The sequence below is a fragment of the Pseudorca crassidens genome, chromosome X (genome assembly GCF_039906515.1).
Source record: "Pseudorca crassidens isolate mPseCra1 chromosome X, mPseCra1.hap1, whole genome shotgun sequence".
Classification (NCBI taxonomy): Eukaryota; Metazoa; Chordata; class Mammalia; order Artiodactyla; family Delphinidae; genus Pseudorca; species Pseudorca crassidens.
The window spans coordinates 92,276,153-92,300,797 of NC_090317.1; the positions used below are offsets into that span (position 1 = coordinate 92,276,153).

Consider the following 24,645-nt stretch of genomic DNA (forward strand, 5'->3'; position numbering starts at 1 on the left):
AGGATCGGTGCCGACCAGCACTCACCAGCCCGAGAGGCTTGTCTGCTCATCCGCCTGGGCGGGCGGGGCTGGGAGCTGAGGCTCGGGCTTTGGTCGGAGCGCCAGGAGAGGACTGGGGTTGGCGGCGTGAACAGAGCCTGAAGGGGTTAGTGCACCACGGCTAGCCAAGAGGAAGTCCGGGAAAAGGTCTGGAGCTGCCGAAGAAGCAAGAGACTTTTTCTTCCCTCTTTGTTTCCTGGTGCGTGAGGAGAGGGGATTAAGAGCGCTGCTTAAAGGAGCTCCAGAGACGGGCGCGAGCCGCGGCTAAAAGCGCGGACCCCAGAGACGGGCAGGAGACGCTAAGGCTGCTGCTGCCACCAGCAAAAAGCCTGTGTGCGAGCACAGGTCACTATCCACACCCCCCCTTCCGGGGAGTCTGTGCAGCCCGCCACTACCAGGTTCCCGGGATCCAGGAACAACTTCCCCGGGAGAACGCACGCCGGCCTCTGACGCCGCAGGCTCGCCCAGCACTCTGTGCCCCTCCCTCCCCCCGGCCCGAGTATGCCAGAGCACCCGAATCAGCAGCTCCTTTAACCCCGTCCTTACTGAGTGAAAAATAGACGCCCTCCGGCGACCTATACGCAGAGGCGGGACCAAATCCAAAGCTGAGCCCCTGGGAGCTGTGAGAACAAACAAGAGAAAGGGAAATCTCTCCCAGCAGCCTCAGAAGCAGCGGATTAAAGCTCCACAATCAACTTGATGATTGAGGAGATGGACTTTGAGAGCAACATTTATGATTTTTTCCCCTTTTCCTCTTTTTGTGAGTGTGTATGTGTATGCTTCTGTATGAGATTTTGTCTGTATAGCTTTGCTTCCACCATTTGTCCTAAGGATCTATCCGTCCATTTTCTGTTGTTTTTAATTTTTTTTAATAATTATTTTTTACTTTAATAACTTTACATTTTACTTTATTTTATTTTACTTTCTCTTCTTTCTTTATTTTTTCCTTCCTTCCCTCCTTCCTTCCTTCCTCCCACCGTCCCTCCTGCCCTCCCTCCTTTCTTTCTTTCCTTCTTTCCTTCCTTTCTTCTTTCTTTCTTCCTTCCTTCCTCCCTTCCTTCCTTCCTTTCTTTCTTCCTACTTCTACTAACTCTTCCTCTCTACTTTTTCTCCCTTTTACTCTGAGCCTTGTGGATGAAAGGCTCTTGGTGCTGCAGCCAGGAATCAGTGCTGTGCCTCTGAGGTGTGAGAGCCAACTTCAGGACACTGGCCAACAAGAGACCTCCCAGCTCCACATAATATCAAATGGAGAAAATCTCCCAGAGATCTCCATCTCAACGGCAGCACAAGCTTCACTCAAGGATCAGCAAGCTACAGTGCTGGACACCTTATGCCAAACATCTAGCAAAAGAGGAACATAACCCCACCCATTAGCAGAGAGGCTGCCTAAAATCATAATAAGTCCAGAGACACCCCAAAACACACCACCAGACGTGGACCTGCCCACCAGAGAGACAAGATCCAGCCTCATCCACCAGAACACAGGCACTAGTCCCCTCCACCAGGAAGCCTACACAACCCACTGAACCAACCTTAGCCACTGGGGACAGACATCAAAAACAACGGGAACTACGAACCTGCAGCCTGCAAAAAGGAGACCCCAAACACAGTAAGATAAGCAAAATGAGAAAACAGAAAAACACACAGCAGATGAAGGAGCAAGATAAAAACCCACCAGACCTAACAAATGAAGAGGAAATAGGCAGTCTACCTGAAAAAGAATTCAGAATAATGATAGTAAAGATGACCCAAAATCTTGGAAATAGAATAGACAAAATGCAAGAAACATTTAACAAGGACCTCGAAGAAGTAAAGATGAAACAAACAACGATGAACAAGACAATAAATGAAATGAAAAATACTCTAGATGGGATCAATAGCAGAATAGCTGTGGCAGAAGAATGGATAAGTGACCTGGAAGATAAAATAGTGGAAATAACTACTGCAGAGCATAATAAAGAAAAAAGAATGAAAAGAACTGAGGACAGTCTCAGAGACCTCTGGGACAACATTAAACGCACCAACATTCGAAATATAGGGGTTCCAGAAGAAGAAGAGAAAAAGAAAGGGACTGAGAAAATATTTGAAGAGATTATATTTGAAAACTTCCCTAATATGGGAAAGGAAATAGTTAATCAAGTCCAGGAAGTGCAGAGAGTCCCATACAGGATAAATCCAAGGAGGAATATGCCAAGACACATGTTAATCAAACTGTCAAAAATTAAATACAAAGAAAGCATATTAAAAGCAGCAAGGGAAAAACAACAAATAACACACAAGGGAATCCTCATAAGGTTAACAGCTGATCTTTTAGCAGAAACTCTGCAAACCAGAAGGGAGTGGCAGGACATATTTAAAGTGATGAAGGAGAAAAACCTGCAACCAAGATTACACTACCCAGCAAGGATCTCATTCAGATTTGATGGAGAAATTAAAACCTTAACAGACAAGCAAAAGCTGAGAGAGTTCAGCACCACCAAACCAGCTTTAGAACAAATGCTAAAGGAACTTCTCTAGGCAAGAACCACAGGAGAAGGAAAAGACCTACAACAACGAACCCAAAACAATTTAGAAAATGGGAATAGGAACATACATATCGATAATTACCTTAAATGTAAATGGACTAAATGCTCCCACCAAAAGACACAGATTGGCTGAATGGATACAAAAACAAGACCCTTATATATGCTGTCTACAAGAGACCCACTTCAGACCTAGAGACACATACAGACTGAAAGTAAGGGGATGGAAAAAGATATTCCATGCAAATGGAAACCAAAAGAAAGCTGGAGTAGCAATTCTCATATCAGACAAAATAGACTTTAAAATAAAGACTATGAGAAGAGACAAAGAAGGACACTACATAATGATCAAGGGATCGATCAAAGAAGAAGATATAACAATTGTAAATATTTATGCACCTCAATACATAAGGCAAATACTAACAGCCATAAAAGGGGAAATCGACAGTAACACATTCATAGTAGGGGACTTTAACACCCCACTTTCACCAATGGACAGATGATCCAAAATGAAACTAAGTAAGGAAACACAAGCTTTAAATGATACATTAAACAAGATGGACTTAATTGATATTTATAGGACACTCCATCCAAAAACAGAATACACATTTTTCTCAAGTGCTCATGGAACATTCTCCAGGATAGATCATATCTTGGGTAACAAATGAAGCCTTGGTAAATTTAAGAAAATTGAAATTGTATCAAGCATCTTTTCCGACCACCACACTATGAGACTAGATATCAATTACAGGAAAAGATCTGTAAAAAATACAAACACATGGAGGCTAAACAATACACTACTTAATAACGAAGTGATCACTGAAGAAATCAAAGAGGAAATCAAAAAATACCTAGAAACAAATGACAGTGGAGACACGATGGCCCAAAACCTACGGGATTCAGCAAAAGCAGTTCTAAGAGGGAAGTTTATACCAATACAAGCCCACCTTAAGAAACAGGAAACATCTCGAATAAACAACCTAACTGGGCTTCCCTGGTGGCGCAGTGGTTGAGGGTCTGCCTGCCGATGCAGGGGACACGGGTTCATGCCCCAGTCTGGGAGGATCCCACATGCTGCGGAGCGGCTGGGCCAGTGAGCCATGGCCACTGAGCCTGCGCGTCTGGAGCCTGTGCTCCACAACGGGAGAGGCCACAACAGTGAGAGGCCCGCGTACCGCAAAAAAAAAAAAAGAGAGAGAGAGAAAAACAACAACTATATACCAACAAGTTAAAAAACATTTTGTCCATGAAATGAATGCATCTTTTAAAAAATAACTTACCACAGCGAATTTGAGAAGAAGTTAAAAGCTTAAATAAAAAGCTATTACTACTAAAGAAATAGAAGCAGTGGCTAAAGTGTTCCCACAAAGAAAACACAAGACTCTGATGGTTTTATAAGCAGATTCTAGTTTTATTCATCCCAGTTTTATGCAAACCTTTAAAGACAATAGAAAAAGAAGCAACAGTCCTAATTCATGCTACTAGTCTGTCCAGCAAGAAATAAGAAAAACAAAGACATAACAAAAGAAAATTTTAGGTCCATTTCACTCATGCCTATAGATGTTTTGAAAAAATTGTCAATTAAATCAATCCTAGAAGAAGAGAAAGCACCACAACCAAGTTGGATTTGTCGCAGGTTGTGTAAAAATGGTTCATCATTAGAAAACCTTTCAATGTAAGTCACTACTATGTGATATCAACTCACATTTTAGTCCTAACTCTTATCACCCTGCTATGGGAACTTTGTTCTTCAGTAGATCTGACACACTTGCTGTAACTTATCTATGCCCTCTGATTCTCCTTTGCCCAGAAGGCTTTCTCCTAGTTCTTATACTTGCCCACCTGTCACACTTTTCCTGTGACGCTTTCCAGTTCCCTCAACCAGAAGCCTGCTCTCCTTTTTCTGAGTACCTACATTACATTAAATACCAATCTGCATCCCCTTATGTATCTAAAACTTTGGACTTGAATCCTATAACCAATCTATTTAAAACAGAAACACCTCCTCCAATAATATTACCCCTTTACCCTTCTTTATTTTTCTCCAAAGCACTTAGCTTCTTTTTATCACACTATATATGAACTGTATTTATTGTCAGTCTCCCCGCTGCCCTCCATTAGAACATAAACTACATGAGCGAAGGGATTATCTGTTTTGTTCACCCGTTTTCCCCAGCACTTAGAACGGTGCCTGGCACCACAGAGGCCCTGCACACATACTTATTGAACCCATTTTAACTACTTAATCTTCATTACCTCAGAGTATAACCAGAAGTAGGTGGTCTCCAGGTATCTCTTGAATAAACAAATATGAAGCGTAACTGAGATTGATGATTATACACTTCTCCACACCCCATCTCTCTACTTCATCCCCAAAGAAGACAGACTCTGAAATGTATTTTTAGGGACATTCACTTAGGTCACTGTTCAAGTTGGCCAACTTCTGAGTAGGAAGATAATTATACACAAAGCCAGGCAGAGGCACTCCTTTTAATGTCAGTCCTGGGTCTCTCCATTTTACATACTCTTCTGTCCCTACCTGCAGTAAAAGGAGGCTGAGGCTGCCTTCCACTTGGTAGAGCCAGTGGAAGGGGATGGGAATGTGGTCATGGAGTAGGCTAATGGGATCTTGATCGACTCAGGAACATGCAAGAGTGGTTTAAGTTGGTTCTGCTTTAGGCCTTAAGGAGGATAAAAAACGTTCTCTGATCTTCTTCAGCTTGTCTTCTCAGCACCAGTCTACCTCCCACAGTGGGAATGAGATGATCTAGAGTGCCACCAATAGGTTTTTTGGAAAAGGAGTCCAGGAGTTGGCCTGTCTCTACCAAGGCCTCAAACTCAATGAGCAAGGGGAATCTTCAAGCTTCAGTTTATGGTTTCTCTCACTGTACCAGAAACTCCTTAAAAATTTTACATAAAATTTTGTGGGTATTTTCCTGGAGAATTGATTTGGGCTTCAAGATTCTGGCCAAATTATCTTTGCCTAAGACACAGACAGCAAGTTCAAAAGTTTGCAAGCATATTTATCTCCGAATTAAATAGGAAACAAACCACTGTTCGGATAAAGATAAAAAATAAAAGTTAATACTTCTTACTTAAAGGAATTCAGCTAATTTTTCTGGCATGGGAAATGATATATATTATAAGTGTACAGTATTAAACAGAAATTTCAACTATATTAATTATAATATATTATAATTAGTACTATATTAGTAGTTGTAGTTGAGACCTGTTGCAAATGCAGAAAGAAAATCTATTCTTAACTTTAAAATTACTGAGCTGCTGTCTTAGTCTGCTTGGGCTGTGTTATGGACTGAATGTTTGTGTCCTCTCAAAATTCATATGTTGAAGCTCTAATCCCCCAATGTGATGGCATTTGGAGGTGGGGACTTTTGGAGGTAATTAGATTTAGATGAGGTCATGAGGGAGGGGCCCTCACGATGGGATTAGTGTCCTTGTAAGAAGAGATCTCTCTCTCTCTCCATGCAGGCAGGCACCAAGGAAAGGCCACATGAGCACATGGCAAGAAGGCGGCTGACTACAAGTAGGAAGCAGGCTTTCACCAGTAAGAGCTGCAGAACTCTTGGCACACTGCAAGTCCGTCCAAATCCCTGCACTAACAGACTTGACCAAACTCTAGCATGGTTTCTACTAGCACAAGGCTTTGTCCCTAGAATGACCCCAGGTCCCCATTAAAATGCCTGCCTGAGGAAGCTCAACTCTGCAGGAAATTTTACTATTTGTTCTAGCCAACATCTGATGATAGGCCACTGACCTCCCTGTCTTAAAGCATTTACTAAAAAGGGCTTACAATTGTGACTGTATCTCTTACTAATGAGAAGTGTCCTTCTCAAGGACCTGAGATCCATTCCTATGAAATGTAATTATTAGGAAGGATAGGGCCTCTGTTTACCAGTCTCTGTGGGAGGATAAGATCCTAACTTCTAAAATTGCCAGCTAGGGCCTTCCCTGGTGGCGCAGTGGTTGAGAGTCCGCCTGCCGATGCAGGGGACACAGGTTCGTGCCCCAGTCCGGGAGGATCCCACATGCCACGGAGCGGCTGGGCCCGTGAGACATGGCCGCTGAGCCTGCGCGTCCGGAGCCTGTGCTCCGCAATGGGAGAGGCCACAACAGTGAGAGGCCCGCATACCGCAATAAATAAATAAATAAATAAATAAAATTGCCAGCTAACACGACTGACCTAATCTTATTTACACAGACCAACTTTGCAATTTTTCACTTCTCTGACTCTACTGAGTCCCTGCTCTCCCCGCTCCCTCATTCTTCCTTAAATGGCTTAAGTCACCTCTGCACAAATCAGAATGGAGCTCAGCTCCTTCCCCTGTCAGTAATTACTGAACAAAAATCTGTTTTCACTGCTTTAACCAATGTCCAGCTGTATTTATCTCTGACACCAGACACTGGATCTGTTGGTACCTTGATCTTGGACTTCCCAGCCTCCAGAACTGTGAGAAATAAATTTCTGTTGTTTAAGCCACCCAGTCTATGGTATCTTGTTACAATGGGCTGAACAGACCAAGACTGGCTGCCATAACAAAATAATACAGACTGGGTAGCTTAAACAACAGAAACTTATTTCTCACAGTTCTAGAGGCTGGGAAGTACAAAATCAAGGTGCCATTGTGGTTGGCTTCTGGTGATACCTCTCTTCTTGTCCTGCAGATGGTTGCCTTCTTGAATTATCCTCACATGGTCTTTCCTGGGTGGGTGCATGGCAAGCTTTCTGATGCCTCTTCATATAAGGACACTAATCCTATCAGATCAAGGCCCCATCGTCATGACCTCATTTAATCTTAATTACTTCCTTACAGGCCCCATCTCCAAACAGAACCACACTGGGAGTTAGGGTTTCAACATATGAATTTGGAGGTGATTGCAGGGTGGGGCGTGGTGGGGAACCACAAACATTCAGTCCATAACTGCTGCCAATGCTGAGGAATTAAATGTGATTTACTACTCTACATATTTTATCTAGACACCTCAGTTCTCGTAGTTCACTGGGTGAAATTAATCCTATAACTAAAGAGTTCTATAGTATAAAATTATTTGGACTATCATTATGATCTACAAAGGAGAAACTTAGGATTTACATTGCTGTACTTACTTTCTCAACAATTCCTGAAAGCTCTTCAAAACAAAAAGTGACAATAAAAAACTTGAAGCTTAGTACCATAATAATTTTGTAAAAGTTACTAGTTCTCAAAGTGCCCAAAATCACAAACACGAAAGGTGAAGTTTTTAAACTACTTTTTCACAAGAATCACTTATGAAGTGAGCTTAGTTTAGGTCATATTTCTAACTACAATCCTTGAAAGGTAGTGGATATACTCTCAAAAATCAAAGAAACATTTCAGGAGTTGGAATTCACCTGATATAGCTAATAAACTAAGGTAAGTATTATTTTCCTAACAGAAAATAAAAGTGAACATCTTATTCTTTCACTGAGCAGTTATGCAAATTTTTCATTAAAATTCACCTCCACAGTTAAACTTCCATAGTGATAACCTAAGATGAAATAATGGCATTTGTTAGTTTTAATGGAAATCTGGTCTGGGTAGAAGTTCAAAATAAGACTCAGGAGTATAAGGAGCACTATACAGGCACCAGGCACCATTCTAAGTGCTTTATAATCTTTCACTCAATCCTCATAAAAACCCCTATGAAGGTTGTATACTATAATTATCTCTATTTTACAGATGAGAAAATTGAGGCACCCAGAGGGTAAATAACTTACCCAAGGTCACATAGTAAATGCTTGAGCTGAGTCTCAGACCTAGGCAGTCTGGCTCCTAAGTATATTCTCTTGGCTGCTTCTTCGTATTCAACCATATTCAAACAGAAGCCAATGTTTACTAGGTGAATAAATCAATGGAATAGAATTCAAAAACAGACTTATGTATATATTGACAAAGGTGCAAAGGCAGTTCAATAGAGAAAGGATAATCTTTTCAACAAATGGTGCTGGAACAATTAGACATCTATATGTAAAAAATAAAATAAAGAATCTCCCATACCTTGTATCATATTTAACAATTAACTCAAAATGGATCATAGAACCTAAACATAAAACCAAAAAGTCTAAAACTTCTAGAAGAAAACAGAGGAGAAAACGTTTGTAATCTTGGTTAGGCAAAGATTTCCTAGATGTGAAGCCAAAAACATGATCCATAAAAGAAAAAATTGAAAATTGGACTTTTATCTAAATTTTGAAAACTTTTATTCTTCAAAAGACACTATTAAGGGACTTCCCTGGCGGTCCAGTGGTTAAGACTCCGAGTTTCCACTGCAGGGGGTGTGGGTTCGATCCCTGGTTGGGGAGCTAAGATCCCGCACGCTGTGTAGCAAAAAAACAATAAATAAAATGTGAATCTTTTTTTTAAAAAAAGACACTATTAAGAGAAGACAAGTCATTATTTGGGAAAAAAATATTTGCAAGACACACATGACAAGGGACTTGTATTCAGGATATATAAAAAACTCTCAAAACTCAATAATAAGAAAACAAATAACCCAGTAAAAAAAAAAATGAGCAAAAGGTTTTAATAAACACTTCACCAAAGAAAATATACAGATGGCAAATAAGTACATGGAAAAATGCTCCACAAATAATTAGTCATTAGGGAAATGCAAATTAAGCCACAATGAAATACCACTACACTCCTATTAGAATGGCTAAAAATTTTTAAAAAACTGACCATACCAAGTGCTGGTGAGGATGCAGAGAAACTGGATTTCTCATACATTACTGGCGGGAATGCAAAATAGCACAGCTGCTTTGGAAAAGGGTTTGGCACTTTCTTATAAAGTTTAATATACAATTTCCATATGACTCAGAAATCCTACTCCTAGGTATTCACTCAAGTGAAATGAAAGCTTATGTTTATTCAAAAACCTGTACGCAAATGTTTATGGTAGTTTTATTCATAATTACCAGAATTTGTAAACAACCTAAATGTCCTTCAACTGGTGAATGGATAAACAAATGTGGTAAATCCATAAAATGGACTACTACTCAGCAATAAAAAGGAACTCCTGATACATGCAACAACATGGATGAATCTTAAATGTGTCATGCTAAGTGAAAGAAGCCAGACTCAAAAGGTTACCTACTACATGATTCCATTTATAGGACATTCTCAAAAAGATAAAACTATAGGGATAAAAAACAGATCAGAGGCTGGAGGCAGAGTTGACTACAAAGGAGCATGAGGAAATTTGTGGGGGATGATGGTACTGTTCTATATCTTGATTATGGTGATAGTTACATGACTGTATTTGTCTGTCAAAACTCATAGAACTGTACACTTCAAAAGGGTAAATTTTACATTATGTAAATTACACTTCAATTAAAATAACCAATTATTTAAAACTTAAACATTGTTAAGTCAGTTTCAAGGCAACATAGCTATGTAGCTGAAAGGTAATTTCATGAGTGAAAATAACAAATACCAGTACCTTGATCTTATATACATTGATGACAAGAGAAGGTGAAGTATTATATTTATATAACACACCATGTTGCTAAATATATAACCACAAAATAGAATTCATATCATCTAATTGATTTTTAATCTAATTTTACATCCTATCCCATTCTCTCTGTTCATTCAGATGTGCCTGAATGCTTCTACTGATGCTTACCTCTTCTCTTAAGATGCTCAAAGAATTAAAGAACTGGAAGGGATCTTAGGAAATTGAGGGCTGGAAAAGCTAAATGACTTGACCAGTGAGATATAGTACAGGGCAGAATGCAAATTAAAACCCCAGTCCCATACACTTTCCACTCCATGCACTTTTCTCCTTTTCCCACTTTATATGAGTGAAGAAATTGGAACCCCCATACACTGCTGGTGAAAATGTAAATGGTGCAGACACTTTGAAAAACAGTTAGGCAGATTCTCACAAAGTTAACCACAGAGTTACTATACGACCCAGGAATTCCACTCCTAAGTATATATCGAAGAGAAATTAAAACATATGTCTACACAAAAGCTTGTACACAAATATTCATAGCAGCATTATTTGTAATGGCCAAAAAGTGGAAACAAGCCAAATGTCCATCAACTAATGAATGGATAAACAAAACGGACAGTAAAATAAAATTTATTTATAAATAAAATGAAATAAAATATCTACTCTGTTAATGTCATTCAGCAATAAAAAGGAATAAACTACTGATATATGCTATAATATGGATGAATCTCAAAAACACACTAAGTGAAAGTAACAAAAGACCACATATTGTATGATTCCACTGATAAATGTCCTAAATAAGCAAATCTATAGAGATAGAAAGTAAAACTGTAGTTTCTAGGGGCTAGGAGGAGTGAGGAGTAACTACTTATGGATCTGGGTTTCTTTTGTGAGGGATAAAAAAGTTCTAAAATTAGATCATAGTGATAGTAACATAACCCTGTGGACTTGCTGAAACTATTGAATTGTACACTTTAAATTAGTAAACTGTATGGCATATGAATTTATCTCAATAAAGCTATTTTAAAATGAATAAACAAAGAACTAGTTACTTCCTTTAAGCAGCAACAACTTTATGTAAAGGATTTAAAACATGTCGACAAGTTTGACACTTCTCCCATCAAGAGGTCCCCTCCCCTTGGACGCAGGTGGACATCTGTGATTGCCTCAACCAACAAAATATAGCAGAAGTAATGCTACATCACTTAAGAGGCTAGTTAGAAAAAGCCATGCAGCTTCTGCCAGTCTCTCTTAGGACACTTGCCCTGGGAACCCAGCCATCACGCTGTGGGGAAGCCCAGGCTACAGGAAGAGGCCTCTGGCCCTTAGCCCCAGCTGAGCTTCCAGCCAAAAGCCAGCATCAACTTGCCAGCCAGCTCTGTGATTAAGTCATATTGAAAGCAGATCCTCCAACCCCCAGTCAAGCTGCTGCAGCTGATGCCAGATAAAGCAAAGAGCCAACCTAACTAAGCCCTACACAAATTGCAGAGTTGTGAGCAAAATAAGTACTTGCCATTATTCTATGCCATTAAGTTTTGGGGTGGTTTGGTATGCAACAATGGATAACTAGAATATCTCACGTACTTAAAAGGCTAAAAACAGCATCTAGCCCCCTACTCAATGCAGACACTTCTTCCTAGTAGGTCTCCATCCTACCTCTGCCTGAATGTTTTGACCAACATGGAGATCAGTTCTTCACAAAGCCACCCTTTCCACTGAAGAACAACTCTGGGAATTATGATCTGCCTTATACTAAGACTGGTTCTGTCCTGCCCAATCTCTGGCCCAAGTTCTATCCTCAGAGGTGACCAGTACTGTCTAACCCTCAGGACAGGCCTTTACCTTATTAAACAGTAGAGAAATTTTTACCAGGTTTGATTTTATAACTGAGGAACCTGAATGGACACAGATGTGTTGTCCATACTCAAAATCACAATTTTCATACCTATGCCATCATTTCTATTGTCTAGAAAGAGTATTGGTATGAATAACTAGAAGATGAAAGCTACTTTTCTATACTACTCATCTTCCCGTGATACTTAAATATTTCCTGTTTTAACTCAAAAAAGCCAGTCAGCTCTTCAAGGGCAGGGAAAATAATTCTTATAATTTTGAGTTTTCCTTGGTGTTTGAGAACATATATATTGAATAATTTGCTTAGTTATGGGAGGCAGCATACAGATAACAAGGATAAAAGCATTTCCTTCCAAATGATTTAAACACAGATCTTACAATCCAAAAATATTTCTCATCATGGCAATGTAGTAATTGTACAATAAGCTTTTTTTTCCAAGTCAGCAATAGAAAATGAGCTTCTTACACTGTTGATTACAGTATACCAGTTGTCATGACAACACTGAGTCCCCAAACATTCTTTCTAATTGAGACAATTTCTTCTAGCTTCAGTCCCCTAAGACTGACCCAATTACACAAGTCAAAACCCAAAACCCAGAGGGTGCCTCTCAATAAAGATACTCTGATTACACAACCTAAGGAAAAATCTAAACACCACTTTTCCAAGTTGCAAGGAAACTTTTCAGGCAATGCACTTTTCTTTTTCTTTTTGTACTTTCTTTTTTACAGCTAAGTCTTACAAGTTGAATGGTAATTGTCTGATATAACAATTGTTTATGTTATAGTCCATGATCACATTAGAGACCTAAACTTTTAATACAAACCATTCTGTTAATATACATCCAACGTATCTCATTTATGTTCTCTGGGCTGCATTTGCATCCCATTCTTTTTAAGGTACAATTAAAATCTTCTAGGAGCAAGCAAGACCATGCTAAACTCAGTAAAAGTATCACTGGACTAATACAGAACATTTGCGCACTACCCATACTGACCTCATGAGAGGTAAGGAGCTAGAAAAAAATCTTTAAAATCACATAAAATTTAGCAGGCTATCATAAATTAGAGGTACCCTAGAGTGAATTCTTAGTAATTCCAGAAGAAAAAGAAAAAATTCCCAAAAGAAAAGGCAATGTTGGGAAATGTGGTATCTCCACTGTCTCAAAATGTAAGCTGGTAATTCTTTCTCTAATAGTCCAGGAGAATTTTTAAAGGGGTTGTTTTCAGACAGAAAATATAGTATTTTCCACTGTTACATTATAAAATGCTTCTATCAAGTATGGATAAAAGAGAATTAATAAACAGATCATGCAACCCTGTGAAACAGGGGCAGAAAGATGGGGCTGAGGAGTCTGTAAAAAGCGTCCAATTTTTAAAATCGGACACTTGGAGAACCGAGTTTATGTGAATACATTCTACTGGGGACTGGAAATCATGTAGGATGGTCTATGAAATCAAAACATTAGTAAGACATTTACTATAAAGTAGTCATGGATACAGATATGTTTATTAAGCAAGGAGTTAACTGTTCATAACACTCATTTAAAAGTCTTTATTTTCTTTTGGATGAGAAAAATAATTGATGGATCAAAGTATTTTACTAAACACAAATGGAGAACTATGTAGAAAGAGGAAGCATTATGAAATTTATGACTAAGTGCGCTTTGTGTAAGACTAGTGGACGTGTTCAAAGCTTTTTCGTTTCTGGCTATATAGAAAAGTAAAACTAAGGGCATTTTCATTCATGAAAGCAACAGTAAAATATTGCCTGGCTTATGCTGGTTATTTTCATCTTACGGTCTTAACACACATTCCAAGGCTGATTCCATTTTCATTATTCCTTTCGGGTAAGTGGAAGAGGAGGTCATACAAAGCTGTAGGTCAAACGGTCCACTTCGTCATTGAGAAAATTCAGCAGTGGAATATATCAGGAGGCACCAAAGAGATTTACTGGCTAGGGCAGACAAAAGAGAAGACAACCACAGAAAGAACACAAGCCGCGAAAGAGATGAGATCAGTTCCATGTGTAACTCGAGGACTGGACAAAACCCCGCTCGGAGCTGCGAGTGAAACGAGATGTGAGATTTGGGGCATTCCGGGTTCTCCTTCCTTCCCTGGAGTCCATCCTTGGACCGGAGGGCAGGGTGCACAGAGAAGGGAAAGCCCGAAGTGTCCATCTGCCTGGACAATGAGCTCTAGGGCCCCTTCCAGCGCCGCACCGCCCTCCGTGGAGCCCTCTCTGACGCTGAATTTCACTGCTCCCCCAAAAGTCATTCACTCCGACTTCAACTACTCGCGGGAGAGAGCGAGCGCGCAAGAGCGGCAGCTGCTGGGTCCGCCCCCTCAGCGCTGCCCGGCCACTGGGGACCCTTGCCGAGCGGGCTCGGGAAGGCTGAGACCAGCCACTACGTGACGTTGGTTACCTTCTCGCGCTGGTCCCAGCTGTACTGCTTTGGCCGCTCCTCCTCGCCCTCCGGCTGCGACTCCTTCTCAGCCTTCCGCGTCTTGGAGAAGCAGCAGCCCATGGTCCCGGCCCGCGGGGTCCCACTAGCCACTACTCCTCGCCGGCGCGCTGGCTCAGGCACCTCCTGGAGTTGTGGCGTGAACCCCGGGGTCCCGGGTCCCGCAGCACTCCGGACACCGCCCCGCGGAACCGCCAAACCGCCCGCAGCCTCGGTTCGCCGGCCAGGCCCAAAACCCCTTCTCTTTTTCCTCTCAGTCGCCTTGACGACCCACCGCAGCCAATGACCGCTCAGCGCCCTGGGAGCCAATCCAAGTCCCGCGAGCAGCCCTGCGCGGCCTATGAAGAGAGGCCGACTTACGCACACAGCCAATCCACGCCCGGCTCCTGCGCCAGCCCCCAGGGGCGGGCCCGGTCGGCCCAGATGCACTCACCGCCACCACCACCCCCAACCCTGCCCCGCCCCTCCTAGGACTCAGCGGGGCTGTCCCGCTGCAGGGAGTGCAACCTCGGCAGACAGGTCGTTTTGCCCTAGGTTCTCAGTTTCCAAGCTCCGTAGTTGAACATTAGACTTAAGTTTTGTGGTGCAATTGGGAGGGAACAGGAATTCCTGCTGACGCAGGAAGGGCCATGAAATTCGCATGCCTCACTCTTCGTCACCCATTCCCCGACCCCACGTCTGGCCAGTGTTACCTCCTCGGGAAATTTCCCCAAAGACCTTCCCGACCCTCCTTGCCCTCTCTTATGTGCTTTCTTAGAATTTCCACGAATGACTCTAAAATTGAACAAGAACTTAGAAAAATAATTGTTTTTGTATCGTCTCCTTATTGGAACTGTGAATTTCTTGAGACCAAAAGCCCTGTCTTTTTCTTTTATTTAATCCCCCAAGCCTTGCTCAACTTCACACTAGTTGCTCAATAAAACGTTTGTCGAATGAATGCTTGCACACTAATGAAGGAAACATTTACAACCTTTCTCTATTCTTTCCCAAAGAAAGTGACTAAAGTGGGGCAGAGGTGGTGGGGTGGGGGAAAGAGTAATGGTAAAGGGGTTCTCCTCATGGAGTTTATAGCCTGGTGGAGGACACAAGCGTTGCCATATAAACTATCAGATCTGTTCTCAGCAAATGGTATAGGGTTTGTCTGAAGATTTTTTTTAAATATTAGCATTTGCTATACTTGGGTTGAATGTTACTGCAATACACATGTATTGCTTGTGTAATAGAAAAGGTAAGTTGTTGGTTTAATTCTCTGAGCACAGTATTTTGGCATTTGGTCAGACATCAAATGCAGATTAGTTTAGGCTCAAATTTGGTTATCTTTCTGCTTTCCCACACTTATTCACATCTAGTGTATGTCCTAAATGAGCCTCTGAGTTAACTTGAGCATTAAGAATGTTCCCTTTTTCACTTCCTGCCTTTTATTGCACAATCAGGAAGAAAAGTGCATGTGCTCAAGTATTAGAAATTACTGTAAATTTAAGTTCCAGATCTTAGGCAACAGAGTCTTCACCCAGTGCACACTTTTTCTTCCTCAGAGTGAGATGAAAAGTTTATGTGAGCCTATGGAGAACAGTATGGAGGTTCCTTAAAAAACTACAAATAGAACTACCATATGACCCAGCAATCCCACTACTGGGCATATACCCTGAGAAAACCATAATTCAAAAAGAGTCATGTACCAAAATGTTCACTGCAGCTCTATTTACAATAACCCGGAGATGGAAACAACCTAAGTGTCCATCATCGGATGAATGGATAAAGAAGATGTGGCACATATATACAATGGAATATTACTCAGCCATAAAAAGAAATGAAATTGAGCTATTTGTAATGAGGTGGATGGACCTAGAGTCTGTCATGGAGTGAAGTAAGTCAGAAAAAGAAAGACAAACACCGTATGCTAACACATATATATGGAATTTAAGAAAAAAAATGTCATGAAGAACCTAGGGGTAAGACAGGAATAAAGACACAGACCTACTAGAGAATGGACTTGAGGATATGGTGAGGGGGAAGTGTAAGCTGTGACAAAGCGAGAGAGACGCATGCACATATATACACTACCAAACGTAAGGTAGATAGCTAGTGGGAAGCAGCCTCATAGCACAGGGAGATCAGCTCAGTGCTTTGTGACCGCCTGGAGAGGGGGGGATAGGGAGGGTGGGAGGGAGGGAGACGCAAGAGGGAAGAGATATGGGAACATATGTATATGTATAACTGATTCACTTTCTTATAAAGCAGAAACTAACACACCATTGTAAAGCAATTATACTCCAATAAAGATGGAAAAAAAAAAGTCTGTGTGAGGATGTTTTGGATGAGACCCTTAGATGTTTTATATTCATAGAAGGTTAAAATTTCGATCCGTTGCTGCATAGTACAGTGGAGGAAACAGAGGTCCACAGCGGTGAAGGGACTAACCTGTGGTCACAATGAGAGTGGTTAGACAGGTTCTATAAAAATCCAGAGCCTGTGCTGTCCAGTGCTCCCTCCTCCTAAATTTGTTCCTTTCTGATTCATCTGAAAGAAAGAAGTAAAGAAGTACCTGCTTAGGCCTTCTGATGCCTATGGAGCTCTGTCCCACAGTGATGTTGTTCCTCTTAATGAACAAACAACAAAACTAATTTTAGAGAAACAATCCCTAAAACTCTCATAGTTTTGAAGTATTCATTAATGAGAGACTTAAACCTAAAACAAAATCTATATCCAACAGTGATCTTTTCAGGGACCCTTAAACAAAAATAACGATAAAATCCCCTTTCTGTTAAATCCCATCTCACCATCACCCCTGACCAAAAGCATACGCATAGCTGAGAACAGTCATCCCACCCTGATTCCTCATGGCCTTTCTGTCCAAGTTCATACTACAATTTCTTTATATCTTAGTTCAGATTCTCAAGGGAGATAACCAGATAAACTGCTGGCCAATCAATAGAATGGTTACCCACTGGTCAACTGTGCACCCCTGGTCTAATTGCTGCAGCCACAAGGATGAGTTCTATATTGCAAACACAAGTGGGAAGCAGGTCCTGGAAAGGGCACATGTGCTGGCAGCCCTAACTCTGCAGAGTACAGACAGAAATTGGTCGCTCCTTCTGCTTATATTCCTCCTCCTACTTATACGCTTGTGACTTCTTTTCTATAGAAAGCTGCCCTTCATGATCAACCAAACAGATAGATATTAATCTGTATTAAAAAGTTGGGTTGTGGGTTTGCACCTGGCCACAGGCTCCAGACATGGTCTGGGTCCCCTGTTTTTCTTGACCACGGAAGTGACATTGTTACCTCTCAGAAGACAGTCCTGACAACATATATCTTCACAGCATGAATAAGCCAAGTACCCCAGCAACAGCAGCTGGAAAAGTCCCTTTTCTTGAGTTGACCTGACACAGGCTTGCTCACTCTGCACTCACCTAGGGAAACACTTTGCAAGTGAAGGAGAAGGGAGGAGAGGAGTGTTTCCATGATCCATTGCAGCATAACAAACTTAATGGCTTAAAACAACGATTATTTATTTTCCTCATGAATCTGCCATTTAAGCAGGGCTCAGTGGGCACAGCTCAACTCTGGTTTCATGCGGCATCCAAAGCCTCAGCCAGGATGACTCAAATGGCTGAATCATTCTACATGAAATCTCAGAGCTTCTCCATGTGATCTCCCTAGCAAGGTAGCCTTAAGTTAGTCATATTTCATACACCATACTGAAGGCTCCAAGAATAAATGTTCCATGAGACCAAGGCAGAAGCTGCAAGGCCTCTTATGATGTAACTTCAGAAATCACACATCACTTCCACTGGATTCTGTTGATCACACAGGGCTGGCCCTGACTCCCTCAGGAAGGGAACTAAACAAATGCATGAATACTGGAAGGCATAGATCTGTGAGGTGTCATCTCAAAGGCTGGCTACCATAGCGGGAGTCGGTTCTGTCAATAGTATTACATATGTACCGAAGAAGAGAATTGGGAGGTTGAAAAAAATTGTACAAGCAGATAAATTTTTTCTTTTAATAGATTTTTGAACCAACATCTCTTCTCATACTTTAACTTTTAGGTAGTTCTTACTGATTTTCTTTCACCCTCTTATCAACCAGTTCTAATGATTTTTAAAAGCATAAAAATTGTGTGTAATCAGGTTATAAAGACTGTATATTTTTCTGACTGCTCTTAGCATAGGGTATCTTGTTCACTGTTGTTGGTAAAATTCTTAATGTAAGCCAAGCAAAAAATATTTTGAATTTAGTACAGAAAAGGAACAACAGAGGAAACAGACATTTAACTCAAATAGGGATGGGGAGGGTGGAAAAGTCAAGAACGGAGTCTCAGAAGTGAATGATTTTAGCAGCATAAAATAAAAATTATTCCAGTAACTTTTACAGCAAAGCAGTTCCAATGGAAACTACTTTAAAAAATAGTTTCCGGACTAAAAAAATCTTTTTCTAGTGGAATTTCAATTTTCCAAACACTCATTTCAATACTTTTCAGGGAAGGGACAAACTGTGATAAAACTAAAACCTCAGAGTTAATCAGAGTGTGCTAGTTCATAAAATTTGTTTTTACCTTTGGGGTTTTATAAATAAAAGAGCTACTTCCCATTTCACCCAAGCTAGGTTAGAGATTTTATTTCCTAGTTTCCTCTATGCATGTAGATTAAAAAAAATAAGCTCTCAATCTGACATCGAGAAGATTCCAACTCACAAAATTGCTACTCATCAACAGTTGTATAGTATACAATTCCAAAATAGTCAATAAGAAAGATTTGGGCAAGAAAACTGATGCCACAAGACAGAAGTTTTAATAAAAGGATATTTAATAACATTTCCTACATCTTACATGAGTAAGTGGTTAATATCATATAGATGGCCAACACCTAAGCAGACCTGAAAGTCCCTGAGACCTCTATGAGTAGGATTTCTTTCCTACTCACCCTTCCCCTCTCCCCCGGTTCCTGACAAAAGTAAGAAAAGTCAGGGCTCATGCTAGATAAAATCTTCCGTGAGAGCTTCTTTGCTGGGTTTTGTACAATTCCCACCACCTCACCTCCTCACCACAAACACCCAGCTGCACGAATTAGGGAGGAAAACATCTCTTTAGCACTTCTTTCATTCATTCACTAATTCTTGTGGTGCTAAGAATAGCATCTAATCAGCAACAGTTCACTCTAAGAGAGAAATCCAGGATTTGTAGGGTTTGCAATTTATACAATTTAGGTTGGGTCCTTTCTAAGAAAAATAATACAAATTATGAATACAAAATTGCTAGGGCCCCTCCTGGGGTACGTACAGGACCCATGCAAATGGAGGGCCCAAAAGTTTCCATTCCATTTGCTGTACTATAAGCCATTTGTCCAAAAGTATTAGGGATATTACTTCTTGGGGAGTCAGGATCTAAATTCACACATACTACATATTTTTCATATACTAATTGGCTTCAGAATGTATACATGATGGCACATGATACAGACAAAGGACTAGGAAGACCATATTTTCCTGGCAATGTTGCATAATGAATAACCTCAACGGGAACGGAGAAACCCATAGGTGCAGGCTGATGAAAACCAATGAAAAATGAGCTACTGGAGACAGATATGCAAAGAACAAAATTTCTAATGCAGATTTACTGACTGGTTAACAATCCACAGAGACAACTAGGTAACCAGACATTCAGACGACCAGAAGTGCAAATTTGGTCAAACTCTTTTTTAAAACTTTCCTAAGAGAAAGATAAGTTAGAACCTTGAAATATATACGTTGGCCTGTATTTTAATTTTAAATTAGTATGATTGCGAATTTTTCTTTTTCTCAAACTGTTTAGAAAACTGGTACTTACACTTCCTGTTGAGACAGTGTAACTTCTTATCAAACCTGTCATATCATGCTTCCCTGCTGGAAGAAATAAACTCAGTTCCTACATCTCTTGTCCAACTTTTAATTTTAACAATGACAACATTCTATTTTGTAGTTACTTACCCTACTGCCTCCTAGTTGATAACCTTTGCTTGAAAAGGGTACTACCAAGGTATAATTTTCAAAATATTAAAAACATCATTCCTAGACAAACTGACAATGAGCCAGTATCAAATTATTGATTTAACTCATTAGTGAGGAAGCCAAAATGTCAACAAGTTGATTCAAAGAGGATATGAGAAGTGGGGCTTTATATAGTTAGTGAAGAAAAAGGAATGTTGAAATAAGATTGCTACCGTGGATACAAAACTGGTTAATGTCCTAAGGGGCAATAAAACCATAAGCTTTGAGACCTTTTCTAATGAGCAGAAAAGAAAATCATCACACTGGACCAGTTTTCTACACTGGACCAGTTTTCTACAAGTTAATCTCTAACTTCACAGACTTATAAAATATCTGAGTACTAATCAATAATAAATTGTATGTCAAGCAAGTAACATTCCCTTAGAGAGTCAGCTGAACCTTAGTCAGGCTTGTTAGACAGTGTTATAGAACAGCATTAAAAGGCCATGCAGGGGCTTCCCTAGTGGTGCAGTGGTTAAGAATCCGCCTGCCAATACACAGAGAATCCCAAAGATGCTATCAGAAAACTACTAGAGCTAATCAATGATTTTGGTAACGTAGTGGGATACAAAATTAATCACAGAAATCTTTGGCATTCCTATACACTAATGATGAAAAATCTGAAAGTGAAATTAAGAAAACACTCCTATTTATCATTTCAACAAAAAGAATAAAATATCTAGGAATAAACCTACCTAAGGAGACAAAAGACCTGTATGCAGAAAATTATAAGACACTGATGAAAGAAATTAAAGATGATACAAATAGATGGAGAGATATACCATGTTCTTGGACTGGAAGAATCAACATTGTGAAAATGACTCTACTACCCAAAGCAATCTACAGATTCAATGCAATCCCTATCAAACTACCACTGGCATTTTTCACAGAACTAGAACAAAAAATTTCACAATTTGCATGGAAAAACAAAGACCCCGAATAGCCAAAGCAATCTTGAGAACAAAAAATGGAGCTGGAGGAATCAGGCTCCCTGACTTCAGACTATACTACAAAGCTACAGTAATCAAGACAGTATGGTACTGGCACAAAAACAGAAAGATAGATCAATGGAACAGGATAGCAAGCCCAGAGATAAACCCACGCACATATGGTCACCTTATTTTTGATAAAGGAGGCAAGAATATACAGTGGAGAAAAGACAGCCTCTTCAATAAGTGATGCTGGGAAAACTGGACAGGTACATGTAAAAGTATGAGGTTAGAACACTCCTTAACACCATACACAAAAATAAGCTCAAAATGGACTAAAGACCTAAATGTAAGGCCAGAAACTATCAAACTCTTAGAGGAAAACATAGGCAGAACACTCTATGACATAAATCACAGCAAGATCCGTTTTGACCCCCCTCCTAGAGAAATGGAAATAAAAACAAAAATAAGCAAATGGGACCTAATGAAACTTCAAAGCTTTTGCACAGCAAAGGAAACCATAAACAAGACCAAAAGACAACCCTCAGAATGGGAGAAAATATTTGCAAATGAAGCAACTGACAAAGGATTGATCTCCAAAATTTACAAGCAGCTCATGCAGCTCAATAACAAAAAAACAAACAACCCAATCCAAAATTGGGCAGAAGACCTAACTAGACATTTCTCCAAAGAAGATATACAGATTGCCGACAAACACACGAAAGAATGCCCAACATCATTCATCATTAGAGAAATGCAAATCAAAACTACAATGAGATATCATCTCACACCAGTCAGAATGGCCATCATCAAAAAATCTAGAAACAATAAATGCTGGAGAGGGTGTGGAGAAAAGGGAACACTGTTGCACTGCTGGTGGGAATGTGAATTGGTTCAGCCACTGTGGAGAACAGTATGGAGGCTCCTTAAAAAACTACAAATAGAACTACCATATGACCCAGCAATCCCACTACTGGGCATATACCCTGAGAAAACCGTAATTCAAAGAGTCATGTACCAAAATGTTCATTGCAGCTCTATTTGCAATAGCCAGGAGATGGAAGCCACCTAAATGTCCATCATCGGATGAATGGATAAAGAAGATGTGGGACATATATACAATGGAATATTACACAGCCATAAAACGAAACGAAACTGAGTTATTTGTAATGAGGTGGATGGACCTAGAGTCTGTCATACAGAGTGAAGTAAGTCAGAAAGAGAAAGACAAATACCGTATGCTAACACATATATATGGAATCTAAGAAAGAGAAAAAAAAACGTCATGAAGAACCTAGGGGTAAGACGGGAATAAAGACAGAGACATACTAGAGAATGGACTTGAGGATATGGGGAGGGGGAAGGGTAAGTTGTGTCAAAGTGAGAGAGTGGCATGGACATATATACACTACTAAACGTAAAACAGATAGCTAGTGGGAAGCAGCCGCATAGCACAGGGAGATCAGCTCGGTGCTTTGTGACTGCCTGGAGGGGTGGGATAGGGAGGGTGGGAGGGAGGGAGATGCAAGAGGGAAGAGATATGGGAACATATGTATAACTGATTCACTTCGTTATAAAGCAGAAACTAACACACCATTGTAAAGCAATTATACTCCAATAAAGATGTTAAAAAAGCAAATGGATCCGCCTCCCAATGCAGGGGACAGGGGTTCGAGCCCTGGTCCGGGAAGATCCCACATGCCACGGAGCAACTGTGCACCACAACTAGTGAGCCTGCGCTCTAGAGCCTGTGTGCCACAGCTATTGAGCCCACGTGCCACAACTACTGAAGCCCGTGGGCCTAGAGCCGGTGCTCCGCAACAACAGAAGCCACCGCAGTGAGAAACCTGTGCACCGCAACGAAGAGTAGTCCCCGTTCGCTGCAACTAGAGAAAGCCTGCACGCAGCAACAAAGACCCAACGCAGCCAAAAATAAAACAAATTTATATTTTAAAAAAGGCTATGCAATTATGTTGCTTGTTTCCACGTTCTGTTTAATGTTTCTTACACTACTCCTAGGCAATACGATTGCCACTATTTTCCAGTAATCTACAGCTAAATCATAAGATTTGCACTTTGGCATTAACATTCCCCTCAAGAATTTTGGTCTGGAGTTTGAAGACTTGTTGGTTCCCTTCTTTGGGTTTCAGAGTTGTAAAAAATGTTACTTCATGATTCGTTCTTCTAATCTTAGTCTAAGAGTGTACTGCCAAATTAGCCAAACTGAGCAATAGCTCTGAGCGTCAGAACAAGCAAGAAAATCTTAGGCTATGTTATGTGTTGAACTGTATTCCCTCAAAACTCGTATGTTAAAGTGCTAACCCTCAATACCTCAGAATGTGATCTTATTTGAAGATAGGGTCTTTATAGAGGTAATCCAGTTAAAGTGAGGTCGTTAGGGTGGGCCCTAATCCAATATGACTTGTGTCCTAATAAGAAGGGGAAATTTGGACATAGACATGCACAGAGGGATGACCACGTGAAGAAACACAGGGAGAAGACAGCCACCTACAAGCCAAGAAGAGAGGCCTCAGAGATCCTTCCCTTACAAGGAACCAACCCTACAGACACCTTGATCTGAGTCTTCCAGCCTCTAGAACTGTGAGACAATAAATTTCTGTTGTTTAAGCCCCCTGTCTGTGGTATTTTGTTACAGCAGCCCTAGCAAAGTAATACAGGCTGTATGTGTGGGTTTCCTTTCTGCAATCACGTGGAATGATGATTTGGTTTTGTTTAGGCTTGTGATCAGAATGCAATATCTTCCTGTGTGAGAAGTTTGGAACACAGTTATCAACAGAGGAGTCACGGGATCTTTTAGACTGGCCTGCTGGGTTTAAAGAGTGTCCCAAAGGACAAGAAACATATTTTAACACTGGCTTTTAGTTCAGAAGAAACAGGGCTGCAAACAAAACAAAACAGACAAACAAACAAACAAAAAACCCAAAAAGCAAACACACAAACAAAAACACCGAATAAGGATTTTATTTCAACTTCTGAAGTCCTGTTTCACTCCGTTTGTAATGTAAATGTTTCATTTAGCACATTAGCCATGCTACTTTATATGTGCCATCCCTCTTCAAGATAAGTCCTAAATCCTCAATGCACACTAAGACCCAGGAATGTTACTGAGAATATCAGAGGCCTTTGTGAGACCAACGAATATGATGCAGTAATCTTGGTGTGGCTCCATGCACCTGATTTCTGGGTCAATTATGGCTCAAAGACACAGAAGCAGACATAGAAAACAATCTTATGGTTACCAAAGGAGATAGTGAGGGTGGGGCGAGAGATAAATTAGGAGTTTGGGAGTAACAGACA

At 40.5% G+C, this 24,645-nt stretch overlaps 1 protein-coding gene across 1 annotated transcript in view; it reads right to left on the reverse strand.

Moving 5' to 3' along the window:
- RP2 (RP2 activator of ARL3 GTPase) overlaps window positions 1-14,633 on the reverse strand; it is a 41,978-nt gene extending 27,345 nt beyond the window's left edge. Inside the window, exon 1 of the mRNA XM_067722825.1 lies at window positions 14,333-14,633. Within this exon, the coding sequence (XP_067578926.1) occupies window positions 14,333-14,434 (102 nt within the window). The 5' untranslated portion in view covers window positions 14,435-14,633. The remainder of the gene's footprint in view (window positions 1-14,332) is intronic.
- Window positions 14,634-24,645: the final 10,012 nt, after the last annotated feature.